This window comes from Callorhinus ursinus, unplaced genomic scaffold (genome assembly GCF_003265705.2).
Source record: "Callorhinus ursinus isolate GAN/ISIS: 27379988/994484 unplaced genomic scaffold, GSC_fseal_2.0 scaffold34, whole genome shotgun sequence".
Classification (NCBI taxonomy): Eukaryota; Metazoa; Chordata; class Mammalia; order Carnivora; family Otariidae; genus Callorhinus; species Callorhinus ursinus.
This window is the reverse complement of record NW_027397096.1, coordinates 10,636,946-10,656,413: the sequence shown is the minus strand read 5'-3', so window position 1 is coordinate 10,656,413 and position 19,468 is coordinate 10,636,946. Positions and strand designations below refer to the sequence as shown.

Genomic DNA, 19,468 nt, shown 5'->3' with positions numbered 1-19,468 from the left:
TTCCCTTCTATTTTCTGAAAGACTGCGTAGAACTGGTTAGCATTACCTCCTTAAATACTCAGTAGAATTCACAAGTAAAGCCATCTGGGCCTGGAGCTGTCTTTGTGGCCAGGTTTATTACCATGACTTCGGCATCTTTCATTGATAAAGGCCTATATATTTCTTTTTTTTCTTTAATGGTATTTATTTATTTATTTGAAGATTTTATTTATTTATTTGATGGAGAGAGACACAGCGAGAGAGGGAACACAAGCAGGGGGAGTGGGAGAGGGAGAAGCAGGCTTCCCGCAGAGCAGGGAGCCCGATGCGGGGCTCGATCCCAGGACCCTGGGATCACGACCCGAGCCAAAGGCAGACGCTTAACGACTGAGCCACCCAGGCGCCCCAAGGCCTATATATTTCTTGTGTGAGCTCCAGCAGTTTGGGTCTTCCACAAGATTTCTCCATTTCATCTAAATTGTAGAATTTATTGGAATAAAGTTGTTCATAATAATCTCTTACCAATCTGTAGGACCTATAGTGATATCTATCCTTCAATTCTGATACTGGTAACTTGTGAATTTTTCTCTTTTTAAAGTTTGACTAGAATGTTATCAATTTTATTAATCTTTTAAAAGATATGGCCTTTGACTTCATTTGTTATTTTTGTTTCCTATTTTATTGATTTTTCACTTTATTTCCTTCTTTTTATTATGATTAATTTATACCCTAGTTAGGTGACAGTTCAATACTGACTTCAGGGGTAGAAATTCAGTAGTTCATCATTTACATACAACACCCAGGGCTCATCGTAACAAGTGCCCTCTTTAATCCCCACCCACACACCTCCCTCCACCAACCCTCAATTTGTTCTCTACCTTCAAAAGTCTCTTATGGTTTGTTTCCTTCTTTTTTTTTTCCCCTCCCATATGCTCTGTTTCTTAAATTCCACATATGAGTGAAATCACATGGTATTTGTCCTGTTCTGACTGACTCATTTTGCTTAGCATGATACACTCCAGCTCTATCCATGTCATTGCAAATGTTAAGATTTCATTCTTTTTGAGAGCTGAATATTCCATCTCTTTTTAAAATTTTAGGTAGTTAACATACAGTGCAATATTGGTTTCTTTCATTTCCTTCTTCCTTATTTTGGGTTTATTCTTTTTTCTCCTAGCTGCTTAAGGTGGAAGTTCAGATCACTAATTTGAGTTCTTTATTCTTTCCTAATTAAGCATTTAATGCTACAAATTTCCCTCTAAGCAGTTGTTTTTTTAAAGATTTTATCTTATTTAAAGATTTTATTTATTTATTTGAGAGAGAGAGAGAGCATGAGAGGGGAGAGGGTCAGAGGGAGAAGCAGACTCCCCGCTGAGCAGGGAGCCCGATGCGGGACTCGATCAATCACGACCTGAGCCGAAGGCCGTTGCTTAACCAACTGAGCCACCCAGACGCCCAGCACTGCTATTTTTTTAAAGCAGATTTTGATATGTCCTGTTTTCCTTTTCATTCAGTTCACAGTATTTTTCTAATATTCTTTGTGGTTTTATCTTTGCCCATAAGATATTTAGAAGGGTGTTAATTTCCAAATGCTTTGGGTATTTTCCAAGTATCTTTGTTACTTATTTTTAGTTCAATTCTACTCAGGACAGAGAACACAGTTCGCATGATTTTAATCTTATCAAATTGAGATTTGTTTTAATGGCTCAGAATGTGGTCTGTTGGTGAGTGTATCATGTATACTTGAAAAGAATGTTCAGGGGTGCCTGGGTGGCTCAGTCATTAAGCGTCTGCCTTCAGCTCAGGTCATGATCCCAGAGTCCTGAGATCAAGCCCTGCATCCGGCTCCCTGCTCAGCGGGAAGCCTGCTTCTCCCTCTCCCACTCCCCCTGCTTGTGTTCCCTCTCTCGCTGTGTCTCTGTCAAGAAAATAGAATCTTAAAAAAAAAGCTCAAATCTCAAACTATAATTTTGATTTTATCAAATTCTTTCAATTCTATCCACTTTTGCTTCATGTATTTTGAAACTGTACACATTTAGTATTATCTTCTCTTTTTTAAAGTTTAATTTTTTTAGGAATCTCTACAGATTGACCTCAACCCCAAGATCAACAGTCACATGTTCTTTCCAACTGAGCCAGGCAGCTGTCCCTAAAATGTTCTTTGTTCTGTATAACTGCTTCAGCTTTCCTTTGATTAATGTTGGAATGAGGTATCTTTTTCTGTTCTTTTACCATGAACCCTTTGAAGACCTATAACTTGAGTCTTACCTTAAAAAAAAAAAAAAAAGAAATCTAGTCTGATGTTGTCTTTTAATTGGAGTGTTTAGTCTATATTCATTTAATGTAATAATCACTATGGCTGGGTTGAAATCTACCATCTTGTTATTTCTTTGCAATTTGTTTCACATGATCTTTGTTACTTTTTTCTTCCTTTATGGTTGAATTTAGTACTTTTATGATTCCATTGTATCTCCACAGTAAATTGTTACTATCTTTGCCTTAGAGTGAATTATTTTTAAGGTTTTTTTTTTTTTTTTTTTTTTTTAAGATGGGGGAGAGAGTTGGGGGGGAGGTGCAGAGAGAATCTTAAGCAGGCTCCATGCACAGTATGGAGTCTGATACGGGGCTCAATCTCACAACCTTGAGATCACGACCTGAGGCAAAACCAAGAGCTGCCTAACCAACTGAGCCACCCAGGACTCCCTAGAGAGAATTATCTTATAGAGATAAAAAATAAGATATCACATCCCCAATGTTCTTTACTCCTTTGTATCAATCCAAATATTCACCTGCTTTCATATTCCTTTGGTCTAAAGAACTTCCTTTAATGTTTCTTGTGTACAGGTCTGCTGGCTATGAATTCCTTCAACTTTTGTTTGAAAGTCTTATTTCACTTCCATGGTTAAAAAAATTTTTAAAGTAATCTCCATGCCCAAAGTGGGGCTTGAAGTCACAACCCTGAGATCAAGATTGTATGCTCCACTGACTATCCGGCTGGGCATCCTTTGTTCTCATTTTTTTAGATATTATGATATTTTTGCTGGTAATGGAATTCTAGGTTGACAGGTATTTTTTTCTTAAAAAAACAAACAACAACAAAAAAAACTTTCCTTTTTATTAAGTAATATTTACACCCAATGTGGGGCTTAAACTCACAACTCTGAGATCAAGAGTTGCATGCTCTACCAACTGAGCCAGCCAGGTGCCCCAACAGATACTTTCTTTCAGCACTTTAAAGATGTTGCTATTACCTTTGGGCTTGCAGTTCTTGTTTGTGTTTGTTTTTGTTTTAAAGATTTATTTATTTTCTGGGGCGCCCGGGTGGCTCAGTCCTTAAGCGTCCGCCTTCGGCTCAGGTCATGATCCCAGGGTGCTGGGATCGAGCCCCCATCAGGCTCCCTGCTCCGCAGGAAGCCTGCTTCTCCCTCTCCCACTCCCCCTACTTGTGTTCCCTCTCTCGCTGTGTCTCTCTCTGTCAAAGAAATAAATAAAATCTTCAAAAAAATAATAATAAAGATTTATTTTCTGAGAGAGAGCGAGCAAAAGAGAACTAGAGAGAAAGAGAGCAAGCATGAGCAGGAGGGGCAAAGGGAGGGAGAGAGAATCTGAAGCTGATTCTGTGCTGAGTGCGAAGCCCGATGCAGGGCTAGATCCCATGACCCTGACATCATGACCTGTACTGAAACCAAGAGTCAGACACTCAACTGACTGCGCCACCCAGGCATCCCAGGGCTTCAGTTTTTGAAAGATGCCCGTTGTCATTTTTTTTTTAAAGATTTTATTTGACAGAGAGAGCACAAGCAGAGGGAGAGAGAGGGAGAAGCAGGCTCCCTGCTGAGCAAGGAGCCTGATGTGGGACTCGATCCCAGGACCCTGGGATCATGACCCAGGTCGAAGGCAGCCGCTTAATCGACTGAGCCACCCAGGCGTCCCCCCGTTGTCACTTTTATCTTTGTTCCTCTTTTTGTAATATTTCTTTGTTTTTCTGGTTCCCATAAAAGTTTTCTCCTTATGTTTGGTTTTCAGCAATTTGACTATAATGTGAAGTATGTTTTCTTTGTATTCATCTGCTTATTGTTTTCTGAACTTCTTGGATCTGTGCCTCCCATCTTTTGTTCATTGTGTAAGATACCACCTCTGACCCATGTGTTCTCTTTCTCCTGGCACACCAAGAACAACTATGGTAGAGGGCGCCTGGGTGGCTCAGTTGGTTAAGCGACTGCCTTCGGCTCAGGTCATGATCCTGGAGTCCCGGGATCGAGTCCCACATCAGGCTCCCTGCTCGGCAGGGAGTCTGCTTCTCTCTCTGACCCTCTCCCTTCTCATACTCTCTCTCTATCTCATTCTCTCTCTCAAATAAATAAATAAAAATCTTTAAAAAAAAAAAAAGAACAGCTATGGTAGACCATGGGATACTGTGACATAGCTCTCAGATGTGCTTCTTTCTTTGTTTCTCAATCTGAATTATTTCTATTGATTTACTGTCAAATTCACTAATGTATTCCTCTGCACGTCTGGTCTGTTGATAAGCATGAAGGAATTATTCATTATATCTTTAATTTTTATCATTTTCATTTAACTCTTTATAGTTTCCATATCTCTGCTAAGGAATCTTTTCTGGAGACACCAGACAAGCTCAAGAGAAAAGTTATGGACATTCAAGGTCCCACAAGTTTAAAAAGTTACCTACAGTGAGGCTCCCTGGTTGACAATCCTATCCATAAACATAATGACTCTAATCAGTTACTGAATGAGGCATTTAAGAATAATGCCTTATTCTTAAATATGAACAGAAATTTACTGATCATCAACTATTTGATAAACCTCTTTTACATGAATGACAAATATCACAACAAATGAAGGAAAAGGAACCAGAAAGAAACAGAGTCAAAGCAAGGAGAAGACAAATAAAAATCATGAAGTATCCTCAAAAATAAGATACTGAATCTATGAAATAATACCAGGATGGTGGGGCTGTGGGGAATAATATTCAGAGAACAAGCGAGAACTCTTAGAATGAACCCTTTTTTAACAAAAAATTCAAAATTCAAAAAACTGGAAGGTAGAGAATTATCTCCCAGAAGGTAGAACAAAATATTGAGATGGAAAAATAAGTGAGAAAAATAAGAATATTAGACAATTAATCAAACTTCCAACAGGAGTTCCAAAAAGAGAAAATAGAAGGGAGGAAATTATTAAATTACTAGCTATAATACAAATTCCCCCAAACAGAAGAACATGAGTTTTCAGGTTAAAAAGACCCACACAAAATATCCAGCAGAGCAAATGAAACAAAACAAAACGACATGCCAAGACATAGCCCTTGAGTTTTAATACCTATAGATAAAAATGAAGACTATAAAAGCTTTTGGAAAGAAAAACAAATCGCCATTATGGACTGGGACTCTATCACAACATTAAAAAAATACAGAAGAAAAAAACCTTATAAATTTGGAAAGAAAATGGTCTCTAACCTGGAATTATAATATCCAGCACGAGGTGCAACAACTCAAAAATCTGCCCTGCATGTAACTTTTCCAGGAAAAGAATGTGCTCCATAAAAACAAGGCCGTTAAGAAGTTGAAGCCATGGGCTCCAGAAATGGGTTAGGGGTGGGGCTGCTGTCATAGGACAGAGGGCAACTGGGGGATCCCCAGTGAGGCAGAGAAGTTCCCAGGTAATAACTGTGTGGCAACACCCCTTGGCAGCCACCAGTCCAGGTGGGAGCCAGAGATCTGGGAGCCCTGGGAAGAATATCACCAAGAAAAAAAAAGGACCTGATGTACTTGCCGGTGGATAGGTGTTATCCAGCTTTGGTGATAAGTTTAGTAATAACTTAATAATAGGTATATAGAAACTAAACAAGTGAAAAAACAGGGCAATTATTAAGTAGAGGAAAAGTAAAAATTATACAAGAAAGGATATTATACTGCTTTGCTGTGAACAATATACACATGGCTGTAATACTGCCTATTAAGTAGAAATCGTGATATAATCATGTATGTATTTGGGGGCAGAGAAATAGGGCGAAAATCCTTATCAGGGTAGGAAATGAGTGGATTAGGTAAAAAACTGAAAATTAGTAACAATATAAGGATGTTATTTAGAAATACAGATGCAAACACCCAAATAAACTGCTAGAAGATGTGAAAGTAGCTGCCTCTGGAGAGAGGAACAGTCTTGACAGATATGGGGTATGGCTGCTGTTTTTCTCTTTAAGCCCTGCAGTATTGCTTGATTTCTGATTTATGTAATTATGCTACTACTTATTAAAAAACCACACAGACCCAGCAAAAGACCATAGCGGCTGCTCAATAAAGGGTTACTGAGCTCCAGTGGCATGGGTTTCAGGCCAGGTCCAGCCTCAGCTCCTCAGAGCAATTCTGGAGGACAGTGGGCTTCCTTCCTCTGGGGGCTGGGTATGAGCCACTGCCCTGGCCAGTTTGAAAGAGCTCTTGTAGATCCTCTCCACACCCAAGTCCAAGCTGTCATCCCTGCAGCTAACTGTCTTTCCTAGTGGACTGAGAGCCCCCTGAAAGCCATATGTTGCATTTTTCAGCTCTGTTCCTCCCCCTGCTACTCTTCAGTGGCTAGCCCACGGCCTAGAAGCTGACAGGTACTCAGTGCTCGGCCATTCTCTTATATGTCGAGTACAGGCAGAGGCAGTTTCTGGTCTAAAAATTCCCTTGTGAAGGTAAAAGCATTGTGGAAAAAGTGGGGTGGCTGGGTAAGCCTTGGCAAGAGGGTGGCAAGGCCTCGCCCGGTGGCCTCCTCTGACCAGCGGTGCAACTCCTTAAGTGTCCTTGTGCAACATTCTGTCTCACCTGTGGTGGTTCTGGCACCTAGGGGGCCACATGACCGCATCACATGCTTCTGTCCTTCCCCACAGCTGGTCCAGTGCACTGTTGTTGCCAGCATGGGCAACCCAGAGGGTACAGGTGGGCTACTCCAATAACCCTTTCCTACAAGTGACCTTAGCTACTTTTAGAGGAGTGCTGCTACGTGCCAAGCATACCAAGTGCCTATGTGCACTGGTCCATTTAACTCTCGTAGGAGTCCCATGACTTACATATTGGTCCTCCTGTCCCTGTCATGTTACAAATGAAAGAACTGAGGTTTGCAGAACCTAAATACCTTTCCGATGTGCTCTTAACCGTATTCTGGAATCCCCAATAGCTGACTTTTGTTTCCAGTGGTGTCAGAGCTGAGACCTTTGAGGAGAAAATGAAGGCTGAGAGAAAAAAGTATCCACCCAGGGCTACATGGAAGAGCCTGGACTAGAACCCCATCTCTTGACTTCTTGCCGAGTGCTTGCTCAACACTGCGCACTGACTCCCTGCTTGAACCAGCCTATCTGGGAATGATCAGGCAGCAAAAGAACTCCACAGGGAATGACCTCCTCCCTCTCTGCCCACCCCACCAGTCACGAAGTTGACAGGGTGGGAAAGAGGCCCTCCTACCTTTCCAGCACCACTCTCTCCACTGACAATAACAGACTGGTTGACTGGCTCAGTCAGGCTCTTGACATTCCTGTAGGTCTGTTCACCCACAGTGAAGATGTGGGGCTTCAGTTTCTAAAACATCAAGGGGTGAAAGGTCACATGAGGGAATGCCTGTCTCCAAGGAGTTGTTGATCCAATGATGGCTGAGATGGGGAGGCTTCCTCTAGAAAAATCTCCTGGATGTAAGTGTTAGACCCAACTGTGGGACCCCTATGGTGCCTATATCCGCTCATCTTTTAGTATGGAAGCAGAGCTGGCCTTGACCAGTCTATGACCTTAACACTTTGTCCTCCCATTTTATTTTACCTTAATAGTCTTATTCTGCTTACTATTTTACGTTACTATACTTTGAAGCATGCAAAGAACTTTCCTACAAGTTACTGCCTAAAAAATCTATCCATTAGTTGGATAGCTAATCCTATTTTATGGACGAGAAATCTGAGGTCTGGAATGGGTTAAATAATCTTCCCAAGGCCACTCAGCAAGTAAATGCAACCATGTGATTTGAACTCCTAGGCCACTAGTCTTCTTTCCACCCACAAATATTAATTATCTTCAATGTGCTGGGCATTAAACTGGGCACTGGGGAAACAGGAAACCATGACATGGCTTTTGCCTTTGAAGAGGCTGTCAGTGAGATATGGGCTCTCAGGGAAGACTTGGACACTTAACCATGCATGAGCTTCTGGAGGGCCAGGCCATCTGCACAATGCCTAGCCAGCCCAGCACTGCCCACCCAGCACTCACCACCTACCCACAGCTTCCTGGAGAGAAGGTACTGTTGTGGATAGTGTCAGAGCCATCCCTCTCTGCACCTGCCTCTGCCCCAGCTCCCTCTTCCCTGAACTGTTAAAAGCCTCCAACTGTTCTCCCTATATCTTGTTTCACCTTCCTGAACTTGACTCCCGCAACGTCCCGAGTAATTATCCCCATGGTGGGCTCCAGTCAGTCCCACCAGCCCTGGGGAAGCAGCACTGTGGATACATTCTGCCTGCTGTGGTGCCTCGGACCCTTTGCAAGCAGCCCTGGCTTATCTCATCTCATCTATTGTCTCTCTTCTTGACAGCACCCTCTTTTTTTTTTTTTTTAAGATTTTATTTATTTATTTGAGACAGCGAGAGAGGGAACACAAGCAGGGGGAGTGGGAGAGGGAGAAGCAGGCTCCCCGCTGAGCCGGGAGCCTGATGTGGGGCTCGATCCCAGGACTCCAGGATCATGACCTGAGCCGAAGGCAGTCGCTTAACCAACTGAGCCACCCAGGCGCCCTGACAGCACCCTTCTTGCTAGCAAGTTTGCTCTTGACTCTCTCTGAAGACATCATGCACTTAAACACCAGCTAGCCTATTCTCTGCCTGCACCACCTCCAACCCCATCAGAATTTATTCTTCTCATTCCTCTCACTGAGAGGAACAAATGCTGAATTTTCTAGGGCACTCCTTATTATACGTGATTTTATTCTTTCCCCAAAAAATGGTTCATTAAATACACAAATATACCTTTGTAAATCCTTCCCTCTTAATAGTCACAAACAAGAAAAAAGTCCATTATCCTATGTCCTTATTTTAGGTTCCAAACTCAGTTGAACAAATATTTATCTCTCACTTGGCACCTACTGTCATGTGTCCAAAATTCTTCAACCACCTGGTGGGCAGGGCTGTGGCACCAGTCGATTCGGATGACTGCATGGCTGGTGAATAGATGGATAATGACAGGGAAGCTGCAAGGAGGCCCCGGGGATATGGCGGAGACCTGAGGCCCAGGAAGTGGCTGAGCCTTACCTGGGGCTGAGGCGCAGCGTGGTACTCTCTCATCAGTGCTGGTGAGTAGAGCTGAGGGACGGGCTTGAAGGGGTTCAGAGCGACCAGGGTGCAGCCAGCATTGGTGTAGAACGTGTCTGCTGCGTACCGAGCCTGCAAACACCTCAGGACTGAGGCAGAGGCACCTTTAGCAAACTCTGGCTCAAATACAGACACAACTGCCCACACAAACACTGGCCTAACAGGGCTACCTTTGCAATTAGCCAAGTGCCTTTAGATCCCAGCAGCTCCCTGATGGATAGGTACAAGATCTAATTAAGATGAGCCCCAAATCTGGAGCAAAGTCTGCCCTGGGGAGCTTGGGTGCAGCTGCCAGGCAGACGTCTGGAGCAGCCCATTGGCTCGAGGTCAGGAGTCCTGCCTGCCTTGGTCTGGCCAGGGGAAGCTGTGCAAGCTACCCACATCACACCCCTACCCTTTTGGAGACAGCCTTTTTTTTTAAAGATTTTATTTGTAAGTAATCTCTATACCCAACATGAGGCTCAAACCCACAGCCCCAAGATCAAGAGTTGCACGCTCTACCAACAGAGCCAGCCAGCACCAAGGGGTGCCTCTTGAGGATAGGGAGGCCCATACCTGTCTCCAGTGTCACGGGATTCACCTTGGTGAGGTCATCCAGCTGGTGCAGCGGGGCTTCCCCACTCAGGAACTCCCGCAGGTCTTCTCTGAGGGATTCCCCTCCTTGGGCACCAGAGCCTGAGCTGTGGCCATAAACCTGAGAAGCCACGAGAAGAGAGCCATGAAAGCTGGGATGAGACCAGCTGGCAGCAATGTAGGGGTGGGGGCCTGAACAGCAGGAGGAGAACAGGCCTCTAGTATCATAGTCTGCTTGGGTTCAAATTTCAGTTCTGCCACTTACTAAGCCTGTGAACCTGGGTAAGTTACTTAACTTCTCTGAGCCACAGCTTCTTTATTTGTAAATATAGGAAAATAAAACCAGTTCGCAGGGCTACTAGACAGAAAAATAAGAGATACACAAAGCACTTGGTGCCTGGCACACAGTGTGTACTCAATAAATGAAAAAATGCTATCCCCTCTCCTCTAAACAAGCTCCAGCTTCCAGGCTGGCCAGCTAGGGGTGGGGCCCAAGGTGGGGGGCTGCTATAGGGGATCATAACCCCCCCCAAAAAAAGAACCATGGCTTGGGCCTTTTTTGAAAGAGACCACTTAGCTTGTGATGAAAAACCAGCTGTAAGGTAGCCCCATGCCTTCATCACCTGGCTCTTGGGGCTTAAATTTAGCCTGGCTATTTAGTTAGTTTCCTCTGCCCTGGGTCTACTTGAGAGGGAGCCTGGTTTGGAAGTTGGATGAGGTTAAGAATAGGCACAAAAGGGAAAAGGCTGTTTCTCTTTCGCCCTTGCCGATCCTTGATGCCAACACTTTCCACGTGTTTCCCCTTTCCAAATTCCTCCCATGGTCTCATTTTTCCTCTGATCTCGCTGGAGACTGCAGGGAAGATGGGGTGGGGAGTAGGAGAAGACAGTAAGTAGTACCTGGCTGAAATCTGCTTTTGGAGAAAGGAGTCTGTAATAGGACTGTGCAGGTTTCCAATGAGATTAGGGAACCCTAAAAGTTCAAACCCCTCAAGCCAAGGTGTCAAGTGTCATCTGAGAGGCCCAGCAACAAGTTTCTTTCCAAAGATGTTGTCTGTTCTCTGAATTTGGGCCCACCATAATCCACAAGGCAGGCTCTTGGCCTCCAGGATAAAGGCTGAGGTCAGAGCATGGCTGGATCCATGCAAATCCCTTTGCTCTGGGTGGGGGGAATAATAAGCTGGGCCATAATTTATGATTAGCTCTGATCCAACCAGAGAAGTAGCTGAGTATGATGGTCAAGAGCCTAGGCCTTAAAGCTAGATGCCCTAGATTTGAATCCTGATTATACCACTTACTAGTTGTACAATGTTATGTAAATTTCCTAATCTCTCTGTGCTTCAATTTTCCTATCTATAAAATGGGAATGCTGGTAGCACCGAGGTCAGACACTAATAAGCACATCAAGTATTTAGAGAAGGCAGCTGTATATGCACCCAAAATAAGCTATTATTATTCTTTTAAAAACAGCTCTTCTTTAATTATGAAGTGATATAGCAAGGCCTAAAACGCACACATGCCTCTTTAGCCTGCAATTCTTTTAGAAAATGATCCTGTGTAAAGGCCATAAGAATATTCAGTACATTTTGAGCTACTTATAATCGTAAAAAAGTTGAAAACAACCCACTTGTCCTAATGGTGGACAATTTACAGTATATCCTTACAATGGAATAAAGCAGGTTACAAAAAACTATGTAGCTTCAAATATTTAAAAATATATATATTTAGGGGAAAAATAAAGGATATTTTCTAAAACGTTATCTCTGGTTAGTGTAATTATGGGTAATTTTAATGTTCCTTTTGCTTATATTTTCCACATTGCTTACAGTGAATGTGACCTTGAATAAGTCACATAACCTCTCTGAGCTTTATCTCCAAAACGGGGATACAGTAGCACCATACATATAACACTGTAACTTGCTTGAGAACTAAACAAAATTATTTGTGTTAAATGCTTAGAACAGTAGCTACTACTTAGGGCTCAATACAGAGCAGCTGCTAGAATGGTTATGGTGAACATTACTACTTTTTTAATTAAAATAAATAAATAAATAAAAAGTTAAACAAACAAAAAAAGCCCAGAGCAGACAATCGTCCTGCCAGCTTCTCTCCAATCTCAAGCTCATTTCATAAGACAAAAGTCTGGAAGATGATCAAGCAGTAGTGTCTACCAGAGCTCCCTTGAGGCTGGCTGGCTTTGCACTTGGTCATCCTGATAAGTCTCAGGCACCTACCTGCCTAGGACTCTACTAGACTGTGAGTTCCTGGAGAGCAGGTATCATCTTAAACATCTGCCTCAGCCCAGTGCCTGGCCACATTTTGTAAATAAAAATTCAGCAAATATCTACCTACTGGCATTCTCTTTGGACCGAGAGCTGCACGAGAAGGATGATATGGACAGGAGATGGCTGATTTGGAATCCCGAAGGCCTGGGGCCATAGTAGCCTTTTTAGAGAGGCAGAGGCCTGGAGTAAGGGCAGGTTTCATGCTGCAGTAGCAATTCTCCCACCATACGCTTCCTGATCCATTTATCAGACCCCTATATTTCCACCTAGGCATCTTCACCCACTGACCCCTCTGCTTGGACTGCTTATGTCCCTTCTCCACCTGGCTAATTCCTACATATTCTTTAAGGTTCAGCTTCAAAGAATACCACCTCTTGGAAGGCTCAGGCTTCCACTGTACCTCAGCAGTTCAGGCTGGCAGGGACATCTCTCAGGACTCCCTCACTGGTTCAGGCTTGTGAAGTCACCAAAGTGCCCTAAGGATTCCCCTTGCCATCCCATCTTACTCATCTCGGGAAAAAGAGCTAAAGACCACAATAGGAGAGATTCAAATCAGGTATCAGGAAAAGCTTCTCAGGTGAAAGGCAATAGAGTGACTGTGCGAAGAGAGAAAAGGTCTTTCTTCTTTCTTCCTTCCAGGTCAGGGTAAGTGGAATCTTCATTCAGCTAAGTGACAGATGGGAAAGTGCCTTGGATGCTTCAGGGCCTAGGTTACCTAAGGGTGAGGTTTTACCTGCTGGAGCATCTTGCTTCAGTGTGATCAGCCAGGGTTCTGGGTCACAGGCACAAAGAGTGCTATCCACGTGGTCATGGGGGCACAGGTTGGAACATAGGTCCAGTAAAAGGCTCAGTTCTGGAGGAATCTCAGATGAATCACCTCAGAGCCTACGACATGAGAGAGAAGACAAGGGCCAAACACGGGTGAGGGCTTCTTCAGGGTGACTCACTCCAGCTCCTCCCGCCAAGCAAGAAGAATCAAAATAAGAATCAGGGCGAGCCTGGGCAGAAAGGGAAAGTCTGTCCTATCCCCTGCCAATTAGGAAACGGGAAATTTTATGAGAGCCTCCAGAGGCTCCCTAGGCTCTTCAGGGGCAGTTTTACTACAGAGGTTTGGGGTGGGGCTGCATATGTTCTGAGTCAGTGTGCTGTGGAGAATGGAGACACTGGGAGACAGAGAAGTCTCATGCCCTACCCTCTCCACTGGACAGAAATATCGTATTTTTGTATAGCCAGTAATTGATAGACCAGGGAGGCTGGAGTCAATTCTTGATGCTCTAGGAAAGTTGTGTGGGAGCAAAATTACAGCTCATTCACAGGAAAGCCGTATCACCTTCCTGGCCCACCTTGATCCTTTATCTTGAAAATGGGGGTAGTAAAATCTACCTCACAAGGAATGGTTGTGAAGGTCAATGATGTCACGGAGTACAAATCTGAATATTCAGTCAGAGGGGGAATACTGTTATTAACAGTAAGGACTACCGAGGATGGATAATCCATGTGGGGACACTAATCAGGTAGAACAGCCCAGTGTCAACTTTAAAAAGGCAAGGATTTCAGAGGAGGAAAATCTGAGAGGGGGGGTGTTGTGAGGCTATACCTAGACCAATCTCTGAAAAACCGTAAGTGACCCTAAGACTCAAAATATCCCAGGCCTCACACCTCCCTGGCAAGGAGGGATGAGGATGAGAGGTGTCTGTAATGGATGGACCCTGGCGGAGACTTGTTTGAGGCCCTGAAATGCATCTAGCATGTGAAAGAATTCAGGGATAGGGACTTCATGGAAACTGGAAAAAGGACAGAGAAGAGCATCAGGAATGTGTTGGGTACATTCACCTTGAACATTGATCATATGCTGCCCAAGGGACAGCCATGGAGAGGGCAACCCGAGAGTCAAGGAGAACAAAGCTCCCTCACCTGGAAGCTCATTTTAAGAGAAAGGACGGGGGGGGGGGGGCGCGGAGCATAATAGGTTGTGGCGTTAGGAATCAAAGCCCACAACTCCTCCAAGGCAGATCACAAGAGCTCTCTAAGCCTTATTCCATTTACTCGTTTGCAAAAAGGAATACTAATACCTACACCTCAAAACACTGAGTTAAGGATCAAATGGGCTAGTACCTCACAGAACGCCTTGCAAATGTTGGTTATTATGATGCAGCGTCCGTTCCCAGCCAGAGTCAAGTCAGATTAGAGCGGTTTTCTCCAGTTCTCCCAGCTCTTGCTCTCCCCCAGCTTCGCGGTTACCAGCCAAGACTTTCTGGAAAGGGTGTGACCACTGTGGGCAGAAGGGAGATGGTAATGAACAGATGTAACACCAAGTCGAGGCAAGAGGCAACCTGATCACTAGCTCCTCCTCCTCCTCCCCAGCCTCAGGTTCGTCCTCCGCTTGGAGGACCGTGGGAGGGCAGGCGAGAAGAGCTGGGTAAGGGTCCTGGGAACCCAGCTGGGTCCGCCCCCAGCTTCCCTGCGGGAACAAGGACTCCCTCTCTGGACAAGGTGCCCGCAAGGACATCCCTTGAGGGCTGGGATGTCGCTCCGGAAGCACCTGGCACGGGGAGAGTATGCCCTTCCCAGGAAGGTGGATGTGACCGCAGCCAAGGGCGCGCGCGGCTGCCCTGACGCTTACCCGGGCCAGCTGCCCCTTCCCCGGTCCCTAGGATTGCGAAAAGGGCAGGAGACGGGACTCAGTCTCCCAGCTGAAAACTTTCCCCGACCCCGGGCCGCCTCCTGCCAGCAAGGTGGAGAGGTGGAGGGGGGACCATGAAAGGTTCTTGTTCTAAGCAAGGGCCAAGAGCTGGGCTACCCCTGCTGAGATACGAGACGGTCAAAAAGGAAATGGGAAAGGGTAGGCAAACGGCGCTTTGGAAGAAGGAGAGGAAGACGCCCTCCGTTCCTCTGCGCTCCGGGGGCAAACCGGCCTCCCTGCCCTTTCGGGGTCGCGAAGCGCTTCGGACCTGGGCTGGGGGCGACACTCACCGGTCCCACGGCCTGAGCCGCCGAGCGCGCGGCCCCCGCCAGGCCCGACTGCAAAGGCAGGCGGGAGGGCTGGGAGAGACGGCGGGAAGAGCCCGAGGAGGGGAGGGAAGAGGAGAGGGCGGGAGCGAGCCGGGGAGGAGAGGAAGCCGGGATCGCCAGAGCGCACCGGCCGCCCGCTGCTCTGGCCCAGTGGCCCGGAGCCAGCCGGCTCCTCCCACGGGGCGGGGCGCGCACTGAGAACGGGGCGCACGTGGCCCGCTCTTGCCGGGGTCGCAGTTAGGGGCTCCTGCTGGGACAAAGTATTTTGAGAACCTGGGGTAAGATGGGGTTGAAACGCCGCCCTCCCGTATTCCGGCAGGAGACGCGTGGGAGGCAGGGCCTCCCGGGCTTCACAGGGCCTGGGGTCCTTCAGTAGAGGACGCCGTGGTCGAACACTGAGCCGGGCCCTCTGACCCCCACCAGTCTGAGACTCGTCGTGGGGTTCGAGGGACGGCGGCGAAGCGCGTGACGCGTCTGCTCCGGGCTCCACGGACGGACCTGGGTGCGGTAAGCCCACCACGGGCAAGAACTAGCGCGGGGAGCCTACGCTGCTGGGAGACGGGCTCGGGTCCTGGGCGGGACCGGCGCGTGCGCGCGGCGCGCGAAATCAGCCGGCCCGGAAGCGCAGGCCGCCCCACGTCGGCCGGAAGCGCGGCTCGGGAGGCGAAAGCGGGTTCCTCCCGCGTAGCTCCGCGGTTGCGGTGGGAGTCGTGCAGCCAGGACCACGTAGACTGCCGGCTGCAGGGGCGCTGGGACACCGAAGGCACGTGAGGTGTAAGGGCCGGCGCGGCCGTGGCGCGTGTCAGTTAGGAAAAGGACTACTTTATTTCTAAAAGCCAGTCGATTCAGATCGGTTTATCGAGAGGAATTGTTGCTGGCTCAGGCCGTCAGGCATGCGTGCATTCATTTGTTCTACATGGTTCTGGTTTGGCCAACAAACGTGTTCTGTGTGCCACTTTAAAGACATTGAAATGAGAGAGAGGTGTTTTACATTCCTTTGAAACCACAAACAGTGTGTGCTATACGCCCAGGCCTCCCCCGCCCCCTTCCCCAGGATTAGCATCCATTCTACCCATCTACATTTACCCTGAAAGCATGGCTGTGAATGAGGTAGGGAGCAGCCTGGGGCTCAGGATGTCACTGGAGGACTAGTATTTTGTCCTGGAGGCAAATGGGTTCAGCGAGGTTCTTCACACAAACCAAGGTCTTCAACTCCAAGGTGTACTTAAATACCTTCTCCCTATCCCTGATTTGACTTGAAGTCATTAGTTAAGTGTATTCAGTTTGCATTACAAAATTTTAACAGCCTATCCTAATGCTTTGTAATAGGAATTACTATCTGTGATTCCATTTTCAGGGTTTATATGCCAAATTAACTTGATTTGTGAGCCTGCCTTATACAGAGAATAGCTTTTTAACCATTGATTTCATACTATTAGCATGACATTCTTACCCTTTTTAAAGATTTTATTTACCTGAGAGTGAGCGCGAGAGAACCCAGAGGAAGAGGGAGAAGCAGACTCCCTGCTGAGCAGAGAGCCTGAGGCAGCATTGGATCCCAGGACACTGGGATCACGACCTGAGCCAAAGGCAGATGGTTACCTGACTGAGCCATACAGGGGACCCTTTTTTTTTTTTTTTTATTAAGATTTGAGAGAGTGAGAGCACTAGCGGGAGAGGGAGAGAAGTTCAAGCAGACAACTGTGCTGAGCGCAGAGCCGGTGGGGGGCGCTCAATCTCAGGATCCTGCAGGAGCTTAACTGAAACCGAGTGGGATGCTTTACCCAGATGCCCTGACATTCTTATCCTGATGTGTTAGGTTTCTTCCCACAATCCTTGGGGGGAGGAATCACAAATTCTATTTTCTGCCCTGATTTGAATCATTAGGCCTAAAGTTCTGCTCTGAAATCTAGTAATATGAGTAAAATCGGGGGCACTGGGTAGGCAGTGAGTTAAGCGTTAGACTCTTGGTTTCAGCTCAGGTCATGATCTCAGGGTCTTGAAATCAAGCCTCACGTCAGGCTCTGAGCTCAGTGAGGAGTCCGCTGAAGTTTCTATCTCCCTCCGCTCCACCCCACTCTAATAAATCTTCAAAAAAAAAAAAAAGTAAAATCAAGTCATATATATGCCTATTCCACAAGAACATTGCTTTTCCAATGTATCCCTTTGCTCTTATCACAGGAAGAAGAAAAAATGTCTCAAAAGCAGATGAAGGAAGCTTTTGTCAGTAACCACAATGGAACCAGCGTGCTGGAAGTCACCCAGGGCCTGTGCTTACCTGCATTCTGTATCCTGTGCAGAGGGCTTCTCATCATTCTCTCACAGCACTTGTGTTCTTTACATACCTGGAGAACTAGATTCTTCATTGACTTTGTTTTCCTAATAGTTCCCCTGGTGGCCACTTTGACAATTTTGTCTTCATTTGTCCTCCTTGAGCACCTTGCTGTAATTATCCTTGGAGCAGGCCTAGTCTATCAAATATACTGCAGGAGAACTTGCTGTGCCAGAATGCCTGTCCAGAAAATACTTGAAAAATTCATGAAAATCAGTCTAGAATCAGAATACGTTCCAGCCATCTCCTGTTTCCGTGTAATTAACAGTGCATTTACTGCTATTGCCATTTTGGCTGTGGACTTCCCACTTTTTCCCAGAAGATTTGCCAAAACTGAGCTCTATGGGACAGGAGCAATGGATTTTGGAGTAGGAGGTTTTATTTTTGGGACTGCAATGGTTTGTCCAGAAGTTAGGAGAAAATACACGGAAGGGTCCAGATTTTATTATCTTACAAAGTCCTTGTACGCTGTTTGGCCATTAGTTTTCCTAGGAGTAGGACGATTAGTCATTATAAAATCCATAGGCTATCAGGAACATTTAACTGAGTATGGAGTTCACTGGAACTTTTTCTTTACCTTAGTAGTTGTGAAACTGTTAACATCACTGCTTTTGATTATTTTTCCTGTAACTAAATCCTGGATTGTGGCCATCAGCATTATTGTGTTATACCAGCTAGCCCTTGACTTTACCCCACTGAAAAGGTTAATTTTGTATGGCACTGATGGTAGTGGCACAAGGATTGGTTTATTAAATGCCAACCGAGAAGGAATAATCTCTACCTTGGGGTATGTGGCAATTCATATGGCTGGTGTGCAAACAGGGTCATATATGCTTAAAAAAAGATCACATGTCAAAGACTGGATAAAAGGAACATACTGTATCCTGCTGACAGCTATTAGCCTCTTCATATCTCTTTACATAGTTCAGGTAAATGTAGAAGTAGTATCTCGGAGAATGGCCAATTTAGCCTTTTGTATTTGGATAGTTGCTTCTAGCCTGATCCTTCTTAGTAGTTTATTACTGGGTGATATAATTTTGAGTTTTGCGAAATTTCTAATTAAAGGGGCTGTAGTACCATGTTCTTGGAAACCAATCCAGTTGTCTGCCACAAATAAAAAGCATTCAGAATCTCTAGTCTCTGAAGCTGAAAGAAAGGAACCCAGTCTTTGTTTAATTACAGCTATGAATAGAAACCAGTTAATTTTTTTCTTGCTGTCAAATATAACTACTGGTCTGATCAACCTGTTGGTAGATACGTTATACAGCAGTACCTTGTGGGCCTTAATTGTGCTTCATCTCTATATGTTTACCAACTGTTTAGTTATATATGTGTTACACTTGCAAGATAAGACTATAAAATTTTGGTGATCAGCATAGGTACAAAGTACCTGTGTTACAAAATGAGGGAGAATATTAAATGTGAAGAAAGTGGGCTTTTGGCAACCCAGTGTTAACCATATTATAGAATTGAGTTTCAATCCTCTATAATAGTAGTGATGCCTACTGTTTTAATGTATCCTAACACCATACAATTTTAAAGAAACTGTAGTCGTGACACTGAAAGATTAGAGGGTAGGGAGGAGGATTTTTACTTTACATCTTACATCACAAACCATTCTGTATTTTTTTATTGTATGACTTTTATAATAAATTTACATTACAACATCTCAGCATGATCGTGAAATTGTCAACACTTCATTTTTTTTTTAAGATTTTATTTATTTGACAGAGTGAGCACAAGCAGGAGAGGGAGAAGCAGGCCCCTCGATGAACAGGGAGCCTGATATGGGGCTCAATCCCAGGAAGCCAAACGCAGACGCTCAACCAACTGAGCCACCCAGGCACCCCTGTCAACACTTCTTTACTGCTGAATTTTAACCTTTTAAAAATGCCCAAGTATAAGAAAGCAGGTGTTGACCACGAAACACTTATAAAGTCAGAAAATA

At 45.2% G+C, this 19,468-nt stretch overlaps 2 protein-coding genes across 14 annotated transcripts in view; one reads left to right on the top strand and one right to left on the bottom strand.

The window, feature by feature from the left end:
- The window catches only part of MYO19 (myosin XIX), a 59,996-nt gene extending 44,254 nt beyond the window's left edge, over nucleotides 1-15,742 (bottom strand). Inside the window, exons 1-6 of one of the 10 annotated variants that reach the window (XR_012374449.1) lie at nucleotides 15,150-15,324; nucleotides 14,292-14,448; nucleotides 12,910-13,061; nucleotides 9,875-10,013; nucleotides 9,260-9,408; nucleotides 7,440-7,553 (exon numbers count right to left, since the gene is read on the bottom strand). Coding sequence is in view for 8 of the 10 variants with exons in the window: in XM_025851273.2 (XP_025707058.1) it covers nucleotides 7,440-7,553; nucleotides 9,260-9,408; nucleotides 9,875-10,013; nucleotides 12,910-12,921 (414 nt within the window). In the remaining 2 variants the exon portion in view is untranslated. Of the gene's footprint in view, nucleotides 1-7,113; nucleotides 7,191-7,439; nucleotides 7,554-9,259; nucleotides 9,409-9,874; nucleotides 10,014-12,909; nucleotides 13,062-14,291; nucleotides 14,449-15,149; nucleotides 15,339-15,461; nucleotides 15,596-15,686 lie in introns of those variants that run through there. The other 9 variants (XM_025851273.2, XM_025851272.2, XM_073879494.1 and 6 more) reach the window with 9 other exon arrangements.
- On the top strand, nucleotides 15,361-19,187 carry PIGW (phosphatidylinositol glycan anchor biosynthesis class W). 4 transcript variants are annotated; one of them, XM_073879498.1, is made up of 2 exons: nucleotides 15,361-15,466; nucleotides 17,370-19,187. In XM_073879498.1, exon 2 carries the CDS (start codon nucleotides 17,382-17,384, stop codon nucleotides 18,888-18,890), a length of 1,509 nt encoding a protein of 502 aa, XP_073735599.1. In that variant the 5' UTR covers nucleotides 15,361-15,466; nucleotides 17,370-17,381; the 3' UTR covers nucleotides 18,891-19,187. The 4 variants fall into 4 exon arrangements, with proteins under 4 accessions (XP_073735599.1, XP_025707061.1, XP_073735598.1 ...); XM_025851276.2 differs by lacking the exon at nucleotides 15,361-15,466 and adding an exon at nucleotides 15,580-15,695; XM_073879497.1 differs by lacking the exon at nucleotides 15,361-15,466 and adding an exon at nucleotides 15,824-15,955 and having other exon boundaries at nucleotides 17,374-19,187.
- The last annotated feature ends 281 nt before the right edge of the window (nucleotides 19,188-19,468 follow it).